This window comes from Macaca thibetana, chromosome 10 (genome assembly GCF_024542745.1).
Source record: "Macaca thibetana thibetana isolate TM-01 chromosome 10, ASM2454274v1, whole genome shotgun sequence".
Classification (NCBI taxonomy): domain Eukaryota; kingdom Metazoa; phylum Chordata; class Mammalia; order Primates; family Cercopithecidae; genus Macaca; species Macaca thibetana.
In genome coordinates this window covers 54657593-54671741 of record NC_065587.1, presented here as the reverse complement: position 1 = coordinate 54671741, position 14149 = coordinate 54657593, and the positions used below count along the sequence as shown (strand labels likewise).

The 14149-nt window shown below is 43.3% G+C and overlaps 4 protein-coding genes across 5 annotated transcripts in view; 3 read left to right on the top strand and 1 right to left on the bottom strand.

Moving 5' to 3' along the window:
* SYS1 (SYS1 golgi trafficking protein) overlaps positions 1-14149 on the top strand; it is a 398294-nt gene that overhangs the window by 276482 nt on the left and 107663 nt on the right. The gene's annotated exons all lie outside the window — the stretch shown is intronic.
* SLPI (secretory leukocyte peptidase inhibitor) lies at positions 1161-3480 on the bottom strand. Its single transcript, XM_050806607.1, has 4 exons — positions 3369-3480; positions 2488-2646; positions 1918-2067; positions 1161-1339 (listed from the first exon to the last, which is right to left on the bottom strand). Exons 1-4 carry the CDS (start codon positions 3451-3453, stop codon positions 1335-1337), a joined length of 399 nt encoding a protein of 132 aa, XP_050662564.1. The 5' UTR covers positions 3454-3480; the 3' UTR covers positions 1161-1334.
* Positions 2002-14149, top strand: part of WFDC2 (WAP four-disulfide core domain 2) — a 232770-nt gene continuing 220622 nt past the window's right edge. The window contains exon 1 of the mRNA XM_050806608.1: positions 2002-2011. The gene's annotated coding sequence lies outside the window, so the exon portion shown is untranslated. The remainder of the gene's footprint in view (positions 2012-14149) is intronic.
* DNTTIP1 (deoxynucleotidyltransferase terminal interacting protein 1) overlaps positions 5880-14149 on the top strand; it is a 505046-nt gene continuing 496776 nt past the window's right edge. Inside the window, exon 1 of the mRNA XM_050806548.1 lies at positions 5880-7988. Coding sequence (XP_050662505.1) covers positions 7960-7988 — 29 coding nt within the window. The 5' untranslated portion in view covers positions 5880-7959. The remainder of the gene's footprint in view (positions 7989-14149) is intronic.

Sequence of the window (14149 nt, the reverse complement as noted above, 5' to 3'; positions counted from 1 at the left end):
TCTATCAGAAAAAATAAAAGACTAGAGCAAGACTGAAAAACCCACTCCACGCTCACTCATGTGTTTATGGATGGGCCTCCGTTCCTCATGGGCTCTTGGTCAGAGGTGTTGGATCCTCACCCTGTGGGCCACTGCACAGATGGCCTGAGTTTCCTCATGACCTGCCAAAAGAATGCCCTCAGAGTAAGTGATTGAGGAGAGAGAGAATGCCTCCACAATGGAAGCTGCAAACATTTATCATCTAATTTCGTGAGGACATAACTATCTCTCACTTTTGTAATGTTTTATTAGTCACACAAACTAACTGTGGAAAAATGCAGGAGGGGGCTACACAAAGGTGTGAATACCAACAGGTGAGATCACTGGGAGCCAACGTGAAGGGTGACTGCCACACTCATCAAATAAATAAAATGGTTCTCCCTCTTTTTCCTCTTCATTGAATTGTTAATTTAATATATTCCCTTGCTGCTCTTAGAGCATTGTTGGAAAGTAGTAAGGAAGAATTTTTAGTTTGCTGACTTTTTCCAGGAAAGGATTGAATTACAATATTTTTAAAAATCTTATCTAATCAAGTTGTCTCTTTCCTCTGGAGTCCACAGAGCAGAGCAATGTGGAGCAAGGCCCTTTGCCTGCTCCTTAGCTCTTAGCAGTCCCAGTTCCTGTTACTCCTGCTCCGTGGAGTCAAGGACACCACCACCCTTGCATGGTATGGCCAATAGTGTGCCATAAATGCTACCCATTATGATAACGTTCTCATCATAAAATAGAAGAAATAGTGTCTTGGGAGAGAGAGGAAATTAAAGAGACTCAAAATCACTCCAGTAGGCCACAAGTAGCCCCTATTTTTTGAGAACTTGCTGTGGCCTAGTAACATTGCTATTTATTACACACACAATGCTTCCTCCAATGTTCCAAATGCTGTGAGAAGTTGACTTTTATGGCCACTTCACAGACAAAAGAATTGAAATTTAGGCGATAAAAATCACTTGTCCAAAATCACAGAGCCAGTACTTATAGACTCATGATATAAATTCAAGTCCCCCCAGTCCCTAAGCCTCTTCCTCCCACTATATATCCATAGGAGGAAGGCCTCATAGCTAGATCTTCCCTCATAGCCTCCCACCCCACTCATAACCCCAATGAATCACAGAAGCAGGGTACAAAGAGAAATAGGCTCATTTATTTATTCATTGATCAACTGGCACTTCCTGAAATCCTGCTGTGTGCCAAGCCTTTCCCCAAAGGAGGATATCGGTGGTGGAGCCAAGTCTGGGGGTGGAAAGGACCTGGACCACACAGAGCAGGACTCCAGAGCCTCCTCCAAATCACAGGAATCAAGCTGTGAGAGAAAATCAGATAAGAGCTTCAGCATAGAAATCAGCCAAATCATATTCACATCCTTCCTTCTGCCCAAGGATCCTCCTGAGATAAAGAAAATAGCAAGATAGTGCTATAGTTGAGAGAGACTTAGTGTCAGGAGACAAGTCTCATTTTCACCGTAAAACTCTAAATTGAAAGCATTGAATTAGATAATCCTCAAACTCCACGGATCGTTTGGGATTTAACCTCAGAAAACATGACGGAAACAAACTGAATAATAAATTCTTAGTGCACATAGTGCTTTGCAGAGCACTTTCAATCTCATTATGTCCATTTTACCGATAAAGAAACTGAGACTCAGAAAGTCACTTGCCCAGGACCCCCACCCAGAGACACTAGAATAGAATCAAAGCCACAGGTGATCCTATGGAAATCCTGGCCCTGAGACCTAGAGAACAGTTCTCTTGAAGGACAAGGGAGTCAGACAGAGGCTCTGCTTGGAATAGGGGTCAAGAGTCCCCCTGCCCATATGCCTGGGCCTCCAGAGGGTTGAGGCTGAGATGGAGGGAGCTCAGTGTGCCCTCGGTCCCTGCTTACCTTTCACAGGGGAAACGCAGGATTTCCCACACATGCCCATGCAGCACTTCAAGTCACGCTCGCACTGGCCATCCATCTCACAGTAATTGGGGGGTTTAAGCATCATACATTGGCCATAAGCTGGTGGACAACGCCCAGGCTTCCTCCTCGCTGGGTGAGAGTGAGGCTACCAGTCAGAGGCCTTGTACTTTACACAACCCCTCCTATCTCCACTTTTTAGAGTGAGCCCCTGCTGCAACCTGAGCAGGTCGGATCATCCCCCCCGATCTCTATCACCACCACTTTCTCCGTAAGTCACCCCCCAAACATAGCACCTGGCTGTCCTAGAACATCAGGCCCCCGTTGATGCAGGGGGCCAGTCGTCCAGTGCTGACTAGGTGGGAGGCTTCCAACTACCTGACTATCTAAATGCCCGCTGCTTCACCACCTGCTGGCTACCTTCCTGCTTAGGGCATGTGACTCATTGACTGATTGACAAGGAGGCCTGGCAGGACCCATCACCCAGTGCCATCCCCCTAATGCTGTGTCCTCAGGCTCACTCCTCTCTACCCAGTTCCCCGATCTGCTTACTTGGGCTTGGGGTGTCAACAGGATCCAGGCATTTGATGCCACAAATGTCAGGACAACATCTCTTCTTCCCTAGACACTGCCAGTCACTCTGGCACTCAGGTTTCTCATATCTAAGGCACTGGGCAGATTTCTTAGGAGGACAGACTCCGGCTTTGAAGGCTTTTGAAGAGAAAGTCAAAAGGTCAGGAGTAGGCTGGGCACTGAGAAGTCATCATGCCTGCTGAACAAAGCACCACTTTTGAGGGGGAGAGACCCTTACCTCAGGAGCTATCCACAAAGCCCAAAGGGTCATGCCTGCCTGATCTCCGGGTGGATTGATGGGCTTGATTAAATTGGACAAATGGACAGGGGATGTTTCAGACCCAAGAAAAGGGCAGCAGGCTTCTAGTCAAGACCTCCCACCCCAGAGCAAAACAGGGCTACACAAAGGCAGAGAGGAAGGCTGGGAGTGATGGAGATGGAGACAGATAAACAAAGATAAATAGAACCAGTGTGAGAGAAGTTGAGAGCTAAAGCCCAAGGCAGAAACACAGAGACAAAATAGCAGAAGCGAAGACACAAAGAACAAGCAGAGTCAGAAACTAATGATTTGAGAGTCGCAGACAGGTGAGGAAGGCAGAGGATAAGAGAGAGAGAGACAGAGAGAGAGAGAGAGTGGGATCTGGGCCGACAGCATGGCTGCATAGAAAAAGCATTTCCAGAAGCTCAGAAACCCTCACAGAAACCTTGGAGCTCAGCCAGACATGTATTCCACTCTCAGGGAGGTCTCCTGAAACTAAGCTGAGAGATCAGAGCCTACAGAAGGGGACACACCCACATCACCAGGAGACCGCACCTCTGACCCTGCAGCCCAGATTAGACCAGAATGACTCCCAACTTACACTTTCCAGAGCCTTCCACAGCCCAAAGTGCCAGGGTTCCCAGGGCAAGAAGCATCATGAAAGGGAAGAGGCCACTGGACTTCATGGTGAAGGCAGGAGTGACTCTGATGGCCAATGCCAAACCTCACTATTTATTCTTTCACCAGTGGGTGTGGCCCAACCAAAATTCTTTTGGCCTCTCCCAGCTACTATTGCATAAGCAGGAAGCTTAGCCAGAGACCAGAAATCCTGGCACCAAGGAGACGGTTTATCTTTCCTATGCCAGGTGAGGCTTTGAGGCCAATACAGTAATTACCAGAAAAGAAAGGGAAGAGGTTGGCCTGAGAGGTTGGCTGATTAAAGAGGCCATCTCAGTGTCCATCTGAGCCCTAAACATCACGAGACCCCAGGCCATTAGCCTTACAGGTGGAGAGGGGAAGAAGTGGTCAATTGCAAAGGTGCTACCTGGACCTGGAACTGAAACCAGATGCAGACCCCCAGCTGAGACTTCGTGCATTACATCCTATTCTCACATTACGAATTCTGATTTTCACATTATTGGACTCTAAGGCATTGTGAAACTCTGCTGAATGCTCAATGCAGTTTCTTTCTCAAAAGTTCAGCTCATTCAACCAACCGATACTTAGTTCCCTGAAATATTTACACCGTTTATCCCCAGTGCCTGTCACAGGAAAAGCATTCACTCAACAAATGAAAGCTGAAGAAGAGCTCTGCTCTCAGCAAATCTCTTCAGAGCTCAGTTTTCTCAACTGTGAAATGAAATGATACTAACAAGTCAGCCCTTCTCAGAGGGTTATGAAATTAAGGGCATGAAGGGACTCTGAAAAGAATAAGTGAATTGTATCCCTTCCCACTAAAGAGAACTGAAATGAATCTGAGATAAAGGGGGAAAGCAGCTCATCAGTCACTGTAATCAACATTTAGCTATGAGATAATTTGAGATCTTAGAGGACTGCTTCCTAAAATTCCCCAAAAACCCTTACAGATCTCACATGACAGCAAAAAATTAAACTCGTTCTATATGCTACCCAATCTGCATAGATTGCTTCTAATTATAAAGAGAGTCATCATTATCTCTAAAATTCAGCCCATAGCTGAGTGTAGGGTCACATACATACAGTCTCAGCTGCTCATGAGGCTGAGGTGTGTGGATTCCTTGAGACTAGGAGTTTGAGACCAGCCCTGGCCAGATATTGAGACCCTATCTCTACAAAAAAATTTTAAAAATTAGCCAGGCATGATGATGTATGCCTGTAGTCCCAGCTACTTGGGAGGCTGAGCCAGGAGTATGGCTTTAGCCCAGGAGTTTGAGGCTGCAGTGAACCATGATTATGCCACTGCATTCCAGCTTAGGGAACAGAGCGATACTCTGTCTTAAAAAAATAAAATAAAATAAAATAAAATTCAACCAAAGCTCATCTGGCTGCAAACTCTAAGCTCTTGACTCACTATCTTCATGCTTAGAATTCTCCCATTCATTCCTAAAGTGAATGTTTGTGGAACTTTTCACAGACATGAAAGACTCACTCATTATCAAGTAGTGACAGCCCCACATGAAGTATTTAAGTATTCCACAACCAGACAGTCAACTGGCAGCAGATCTGTTTATATGAAAGTCACTCCATGGTTTAAATTTTGGTGGATCAGAAGACTTGGACATAATCAATCAATCATCAATCAAATTTTGGTGGAAAAAGAAAAGGACGAAAATTAATATGCATGAGGTAACTACTATGAACCAGGTACATTCAGTCCTAGTTGGTATTTAGTAGGGCAGGTAAGAGAGAAATGGAGGATATGATTTCCGCCAGTGGGTAATGACACTCTCAAGTCAAGATTTTTGTTCTCACCTGCACTACCCAGGGGACAATTTTATTTCTCTCACATAGTTTCTGTTCTCTCTCTCTCTGTTTGTTCCTATTTTCCTCAGTGCCACACTCAAGAAATTATCTGGAGTTTTCTAAATATTTGTTTCTTAAAGAATGAAAAGGGGCTGGGCATGGTGGCTTATGCCTGTAATCCTAGCACTTTGGGAAATCAAGGTGGGCAGATCACTTGAGGTCAGGAGTTCGAGAGCAGACTGGCCAACATGGTGAAACCCTATCTCCACTAAAAATACAAAAATTAGCCAGGCATGGTGAAAGGGTGAAACGCACCTGTAACCCCAGCTACTCAGGAGGCTGAGGCAGGAGAATCACTTGAACCCTGGAAGTAGAGGTTGCAGTGAGCCAAGATCGCGCCATTGTACTCTAGCCTGGGCAACAGAATGGGACTCCATCTCAAAAAAAAATTAAATAATTAATTAAAAGGAGAATGCTACAGCTTAAGGTTTTTTTTGTTTTTTTTTTAAATCTCCAATTGGCTGATTGCTTAATGTGTGATTGACCGATTAGAACCAACTCCTTTCTCATCAGAAAAGTACCCTGTGCCCAATTAGCAATGTCTTCCATGGGTGTCAGAGGAGGATAATAATATATAATCATTATTATCTTTGACATAATTGGTTCTAAATCTTTACATCATAGAATGTGAAGACTAAAGAGGACTTCAAGGGTTTTCTAGATCAGCAAACTACAGTCCTTGGACCAAATTTCCACCTAGTCACCTGTTTTTATAAAGTTTTATTGGCACATAGCCATACATCCATTAATTTATGTACTGTCTACGGCTATTTTTCCACTACAATGGCAACAGGGACCTAAAATATTTACTGCCAAGCCTAAAATACTTATTGTCTGGTCCTTTAAAGAAAATGCTAACTCCTAGACCAAACCCGCAGCTTGCATAAAAGAGACTGAATCCCTTAGAAGAAGATCCAGGCTCAAAGCTGCATAGCGGATTAATGACACACACAAGATTGAGCTTTTCTAAAACAGGTTACTCACATGCTGATCCCCAGAACCTGTTTGGTGGAGGACACTTCCGCTGCTAACCCAATCTTAACCTGAGATTGACTCATTAAATCTATTTCAAAGCCGGGAGCAGTGGCTCATGCCTGTGATCCCAGAACTTTGGGAAACTGAGGCAGGTGGATCACTTGAGTTTGGGAGTTTGAGAATAGCCTGGCCAACATGGTGAAATCCCATCTCTACTAAAAATACAAAATTTAACTGGGCATGGTGGTGTGTGCCTGTAATACTCAGGAGGCTGAAGCAGGAGAATCACTTCAATCCGGGAGGTAGAGTTGCAGTGAGCTGAGATCACAGTACTGGGCTATGAGAGTGAGACTCCATCTCAAAAAAATAAATAAATAAATAAAAATCTATTTCACACACCCTTTATTGTGTTCTACCTAAATCCTACAGATTCCTTCATTCATTTATACAATCCATTCCCACAAAAGTTATTTAACATTTCTTACCGCATGTCAGGTATTGCACTAGGCCTAGGGCTACAGAAAAGAGCGCGCACACAGAGTCGACACCACATGGTTTTGAGAACCTGAACTTCAAAGTCAGACTTACAGGTTGGAAGCAAATCACTGAACCTCTTTGAACTTCAGCTACCTCCGCTGTAAAATGAGAGTGTTGCTGCCTCTGGAGTCGTACAGCTGTTGTGAGGAGTATTTGGAAAGCACTCAGCACAATGTCTGGTCCTCTCAGTACAGTACATATTGTTTTTATTACCGGCGTGTCCCTGCACACATTAAGCGCACAGGGAGCTGTCAGTCTTTAACTGAATAGCTTAGTCCTTGGGTCTGGACCCATCTGGCTCTGCCCCATTAAATGTTTGACAAAACGTGGTCTCATTTCTTGACAAAATAGACCTGATTGGACCTATTGGTAAGTAGGTAGATAGATAGATCTTAACTGACAGATAGATATAGATTAGATAGATAGATAGATAGCCAGATAATCAGCTATTGGTTCTCTTTCTCTGGAGAACCCGGGTTGATGGAACCTACTTGCCTCTGCACTTCCCACTGCCATTTATTAAAGTTGGTTACATCATTACTTGTGAGGCTGCATCATCTTTTATGCCTCCTCTGAATATTGGTTTCCAATTATTGTCTCAAATGTTGTTAGTGTGGTCCCTTGTCCCTGACTACCAGGGTGCTGGTGACAGAGGGAACCTGCTAGCTGGTGGGTCCTGCACACACCAAGTAGTGGGACAGGGACCCTGCACACCTCTGAGGGTGTGCACTCTCCCTGTGAGTATCTACATACTTGTGGAGGAGCGACAGTAAATACGTTTTTTAACACCATGGCAGATCTAGAGAGAAACTGCCAAAGAAAATTAAAAAATTAATTTTAGTACCTTTAACACTTTTTTTCCTGTTTTTGAACAAGGGACTCCACATTTTCACTTTGCATTAAGTCTTGTAAATTATGTAGCCGGCCCTGGAGGGGCTCATGGGTGAAGTGAGGGGAGCATCTCATTTATACAAGAAATGTCTCTCCCTAATCCATCATGGCTCAAGACTGACCTGAGAGAGCACAGGACAATCAGAGGCAAAAAAAAAAAAAAAAAAAAAAAAAAAAGACATCAACTGAAAAGGCCCTTTGGAGTTGCACAGAGATGGCCTGGAAAGCCCTGAGGAAGAGACAGGAGCAGCCACAGGCTACCAACAGGAGCCATCCAAGGCGGTAGGATGACTGCCCTAGATTCTAGCAATGGGGGAAGGAGTACAGAGTGGGAAGCACCCCCTTGGACTAGAACCCATGCAGTTCTCAGTCCAAGCTGGGATTCTCTGCCCCAGTGACACCATTGATCCTGGCTGGCTTCAGGCACTAGAGGGGAACATAGACAATTTTGAGGAAGATACCCCAAGGCACAAGGCGCCCTGAAGTGTGAGGTGCAGGGAAGGAGCCCCATTGCTCAGGCCTAAGGGAGACGTGTTTTGGGTCTCCCCATTCTGATAGCAGATGCCACCTTCACCCTTAGCTAAAAGTCACTATGTTCTTACCTAAGATTCACTATGTTTCCAAGTCTCAAAACCAAAAAACAACACGGAACAAAAAACTCTTTCGGAATCTGGCAGACGACCAGGTTTTCACAGCTCATTCCTGTGTGAATAAGGCAGCCACTACCTTTCCCTGGGCCTCAGTTCCTCTACCTGTCCCAGGACGGTAACTGTGACTCTAAGAAACAGTTTCATCCTCCTTCCTCTGAGGCCATGAACTCACCCCAAGAGCCTCAGCCAATTTCCTGACTTTCATAGTTGCCTTTATAACTTAGCTTAAAATGTTGTCTTAAACAAAATACATAAAACGTTCAATAATGACCAAATGGGAATGGAGACACCGAGCCAGGGAGTATGGAGAAGTAACAGGTGTGGTGGGGAGAGTACTGGGGGAAAAACTCCGAGCTGGGACAGGAAGAGCAGATGAGAAAGAGATGGCTGCAAGGGAGGTGGGGTCATTTCAATCACCTCTGGAGGTGTCATCCACAGGTGGTGGACATGGTAGCCGGATCTCCCCAGACCTTTCAGAGAAACAGATGGCTTAGCCACTCCTTAGCATTTCCCCACCCAAGAAAGTTTGAATTCTGCAAGGATCATACTTACCTGCTGCTCATCATAGTCTTAATAAAACCTGGAAATGTGAGCTGTCCTTTCAGGCCCACAAGTGAATGGGTGAGGGGCAGTAAAGCTCTAGACAAGGGTGAAATCTGGACAAGGGTGAAAAACATCCATCCATCAAAGAATTAGCAGGAGAAATTAACCAACAATGGTGGATCTCAAGTGTCTTCCTACTTATTGCCAGGCAAGAGATGGTTGGTGTACAGATCAGGGTTCTGCACTTTATTCATTCAAAAGCTGTATGTCTGTCTCCCTAGAGGAAGAGATCCAGTTAACCTAAGGTTAAAGAAAGAAAGTCTGTGGTATGTCATGAGGAAATGCTTTAGGGACCTGGTAAAACAAAAAGAAAAACAAGTGCTAGGCATTAAGAACACACACAAAAAATTAGCTGGGCGTGCTGGCGGGCACTTGTAGTCCCAGCTACTCAGGAGGCTGAGGCAGGAGAATGGCGTGAACCTGGGAGGCGGAGCTTGCAGGGAGCCAAGATCGCCTCACTGCACTCCAGGCTGGGCGACTGAGCAAGACTCCATCTCAGAAAAAAAAAAAAAAGAAGAAAACGGAGAAAAGAAAAGCTGGATTATCAAACTGTAGAACAGAGCTAGAAGCAGCTTGGGAAAAGATTTCCCCAAATCACTGGAATCCATCTCCTTTGGTTTAGCATGTTTTATTACATTTAAGCGTCACACAAAATTTGGTAGATACTAATGTCAAGTCAGTTTACAGATGAGAAAAAATGAGTCTCAGAGAAACTTTCCTGTTGCAGATCAGGAGACGGCAGGATCTTGGATGGACATGGCAGATGATGCCTGGTTGATCATTACTATGGGATGATGCCTGGTTGATCATTACTATGGGATGATGCCTGGTTGATCATTACTGTGGGAGAGTTTGGCATCGAAGCCTGGGGTCAGTGGAGAGCACCACTTTGAGGACGCCTCTGTGGCCCAAACAGAGCAGAGTGCCAGAAAGATCATGAAAGACTCACACTTGACAGCATCACTTCTGGCCTCTGGGGCCCTGTGGTCAGCTAGAGAGGTATGACGATGACACTGGACTCAGGAGACTGTGCTGGAATCCCAGCTCTGTCCAATTTGATGTAGAACCTTCCTTTCTCTGGGCCTCAGTTTCCCTATTTGTAAGATCAGCGCATTGGAACAGATGCTGTTTAGAGGCCCCAAGTCTTAGATTCTAGCTGGGTTTTTACCTTATAGAGGACTCTCAGGACCCAGAGAGTTTACCTTCCTGAAGAAAAAGCCTAGGAATAGACAAGAATCATGACCCCGAACTTCACAGTGGTTCAAGCACTTTTATATCCCATTTTAAAGAAAAGGAAATGGAACCTCAGAGAGTAAGCCCACTTGCCCAAGATGACACAGCAAGTCAGAGGTACTGTAAGATTCAAACCCAAGTCTTCAGAATTCAGCCACGTACTGCTTCATTATGGTCCCTCCAAGATGTCTTTAGTCCTAAACCCAGAGTTGGAGGTGCCTGGGATAGTAGCACTGTCCAGATAATCCTGCAGAGGAAAGTTAAAAAATGATCTTAAAGATGCAAGAAGTGAGAGTGCTGAATAAACCAAGAAAAAATAGGTGTTATTTTCAGGTGCAATTTGAGCAAGGTCTCAAACTATAGCTCCCACAAGATTCTCTCCACGACAGTTCTCTTCATGTTGGCTTCATTCTTAGTCAGACTCCCTCTTAGCATTTATAATATGGCTGTAGCATCTCCTCCCATCTTCCCACATTCATGTCTAGTAAGGGCTTTTTCTGGGCAACTCAACTAACTAGGAGTGGCTAGAATTAAATCTTTAAATCAATGATCGGGACCAGGGAAATGGGATGTACCAATTGGTTTAAGCCAAGGCCACAATACTCATCACCATTGAATGCTCCAAATCCAGTAGAATTTTCAGAGTGGGAGAAGGAGTGATTCTCCTGGGGTAAATTAGGATATGGCTACCAGAAGAGGGGCAAAAGGATGCTCAGTGGTAAAAATAGTAGTGAGTGTTCTCTAAAGTCTACCCCTTTTGGTTACTGAAATCTACATAGCTGTAAATTTTTTCAAATACTTTCTAAACCAACATCTACATAAAATGCACTCAACCTCTCTCCCAAAGAAAGACAACAAAATGTCTCTCTGGGTACTATATTCATCTCCAGTTCTGAAATGTGGGTGAAAGTAGTTCTGTCAGTTAAATTTATAGTCTTTACAGATTAAGTTTAATAAGCTTAAGTAAGTTTAACCACTTCAAATGCACCCAATATAAAATGGTAGAGTGAGGGCAGAATGACTGCAATAAAAAGTCCTATTTGCAAAAGGGAAACATAGGAAGATATATACAAATTGTCACTGGCCCATAATATAGATTGTACATCCTGTAAGACAGGGATGTGGGGACTTCCTACCTAATGTTGGAGTGACTTCCTTATTCAATAAATCCGAAGAATTCAGTTCTGCTGCCTGGGAGCCTCTCCCTTGCCTTCCATGGCTACATCTCAGAGAAGTATTTCAGAGGATGCCCTTTTGTTGGAGAAGGAAGGGCATCTACACCTTTTCAAGAATTCACTTTATACAGGTGCAATAGGACCTGGGGATTGACATGAGCAATCAGTGGCCATTATAAGGCTTGGTTTTCATGTTTAGTTGGCTCCTGGTCCATTTGCTTCAAATAAAAGCATGAACTAGAAATTATTGTCAGAAATCTTGCCGAGTCATGTTTGCCTTTTATTTATTCTGCTTTACTCCAAATATGCACTTTTAATCTGAAGATGCATGTCTTAATTCTAAAAAAATAAAAAATAAAAAAAATTTTTAAAAAAGTCCTTTCTTTATCTCTTTGAATATTACTTCTGTGCCATTCTCTCCACTCCTTTCTGGAATTTCCACTGGATATTTACTAGACTTTCTATTTTTATTATCACTATTTTGCCTTTCTCTTATATTTTTCTCTTCATCTCTCTGTGCTGGGCTCTGGGTGAATTTCTCAGTACTAGCTAACAATTGACCAAGTTTTCTTTCAGCTGTATCCAGTCTAAACTCTGTTTTATCTAATGTTTTTCCAACTTTTATTTTAGGTTCAAGGGTACATGCGCAGCTTGTTAACATGGGTAAATTGCATATTAATATTTGCTGTACAGATAACTTTGTCACCCAGGTAATCAGCATAATACCCAATAGGGACTCTTTCAGTCCTAACCTTCCTCCAACCCTGCACCCTCAAGTAAGCCCCAATGCCTATTGTTCTCTTCTTTGTGTCCACATGTATTCAGTGTTTAGCTCACACTTATAAGTGAGATGATATGATATTCTGTTTTCGGCTTTTCTGGATTTTCTGTTGCTGCTGTAATTCACTTAGGATAATGGCCTCCAGCTCCATCCATGTTGCTGCAAAGGACATTATTTCATTCTTTCTTATGCCTGCATAGTATTCCATGGTATTTATGTACCACAGTTTCTTTATCCAGTCCACCATTGATGGACATCTAGATTAATTCCATGCCTTTGCTATTTTGAATACTGCTACAATGAATATATGCATGCATGTGTCTTCATGGTAAAACAATTTCTATTCCTTTGGGTATATATCCAGTGATGACATTGCTGGGTCAAATGGTAGTTCTATGTAGTGAGTAATGAATTTTTATTTCAATAATCATTTATTTCCAGGATTTCCACTTGGTTCTTTTTTTTTTATATGTTCATCTGGTAAATCTAAATAATGTGCAGTTGTCTGCCACTTTTTTACCAAATTAGGCAGGACAACCCTTTGGCCAATTGCTAGGTATCTGCATTCCCTGAAAATTCAGCCTCAATGTTTGTTTTAAAAGAAATAGAGAGAGACTTAGCATCAATAAACAATAAGCACGTAACCATAGCTCTCTTGTTTGATCTTGTTCTTCCTCCTGTGAACATAAATCAAATTATCAATCAGCAATGCCTCTATGTGCGTTTATTTTTAAGGACCTCCTCAATTAGACAGCTAATCAAGGTCAGACCCTACAAAAGAAGACATACAAGTTACAAATCGGTGCAGGCTGGAAAGGAAGGAAATTAGCATGATTTGCAAACCTAGAGTGTGCCTTAAGATTTTCCCATAGAAAGGAGGCAATTATATCTCTATTCTGGTGTCTGTAATCCTAGCACTTTGGGAGGCCAAGGAGGGAGGATTGTTTGAGCCCAGGATTTCAAGACCAGCCTGAGCAAAATAGCGAAACCCCATCTCTAAAGAAAAATAAAAGAAAAAAATCATTTGTGGAGACAGGACAAGAAGAAGCTGAGAAAGGAATAAAAACATGGGAGGGGCCACACGTCCAGTCATCCCTGTTGGTCTAAGAGCAGCAATGCACTTCAAGGGAGAGGCTGGGTGTCCACCTCCTTCTCTTTTACCAAAAGGCTTGAATTCCCTTGGCTCGAATTTTGCCATTTGTCCAGGTTGGATTCTTCTTAGCAATTCTGGAGAGACTGAGAAAGGTGGTTGCCCTCAGAGAAAAAAATCAGTACAAAGAAGAGTTAGAGAACTCAGGGATGGGGAGAGCTGGGATCTGGGGCAACAGCAGCGAATGTCTGAACCAGAAGTAGAAGCCAACAATTGTAATTCAATGGTGGCAGGAGAATTCGAAACCTCCCCGCCCAAGAAATGATTTGTGATAATGTTGGATTGAAGACCAGGATATTTCTCACACTTTTCCCCTCACGGGCTGGCATGTCTCCCCAAAGGAAGACATCCGTTTACTCAATGACCAACAGAAAAGAAGCTGTCACTTGTCACTAAGGAAGTGGTGTGGGCCTTGATAAGACATAAAAAAAGAACACGGCCTCTGTGGTGGTTGAACATGTGTTTGCTTTGTAATTGTTCATTAAATATTACTCTTATTTTATGTGCTTTTCCTAATGCATGTTTTGTTTTACAATTTTAAAGTTTTTGGAGAAAGAATGAGTATTGGAAATTAGGCAATTGTCAGCAATGCTGGAACCTATAGGGGAGGCCAAGAGGAGAAAGAAAAATGACTTATCAAACTCTAGAACAAGGAGGATGCAGACCCCAAGCTCCACAGCCTGGACAAACATCTCCCAAATTATCCTATATCCTTTTGCTTGATCTCAGTGACATTCATTAAAAGATTACAGACTTTGGAATCAGACTGAACAGCTTTTAAATCCTGTCTTTCTTACCTAATAAATATGCTCTCTTTGATCATTCTGGTACTTACGGCTAATAATTACTGAGCATCTGTTATGTGCTAGGCACTGTGCTAAAGGC

Bases quoted from the DNA above. Each gene is read 5' to 3' on its own strand.
- SLPI (XM_050806607.1), bottom strand. From the start codon at position 3,453: ATGAAGTCCAGTGGCCTCTTCCCTTTCATGATGCTTCTTGCCCTGGGA. The intron at 2,647-3,368 runs GTAAGTTGGGAG...TCTCTTCAAAAG, and splicing joins TGTGGAAGGCTCTGGAAAGT to CCTTCAAAGCCGGAGTCTGT. The intron at 2,068-2,487 runs GTAAGCAGATCG...ACTCTCACCCAG, and splicing joins TGTTGACACCCCAAGCCCAA to CGAGGAGGAAGCCTGGGCGT.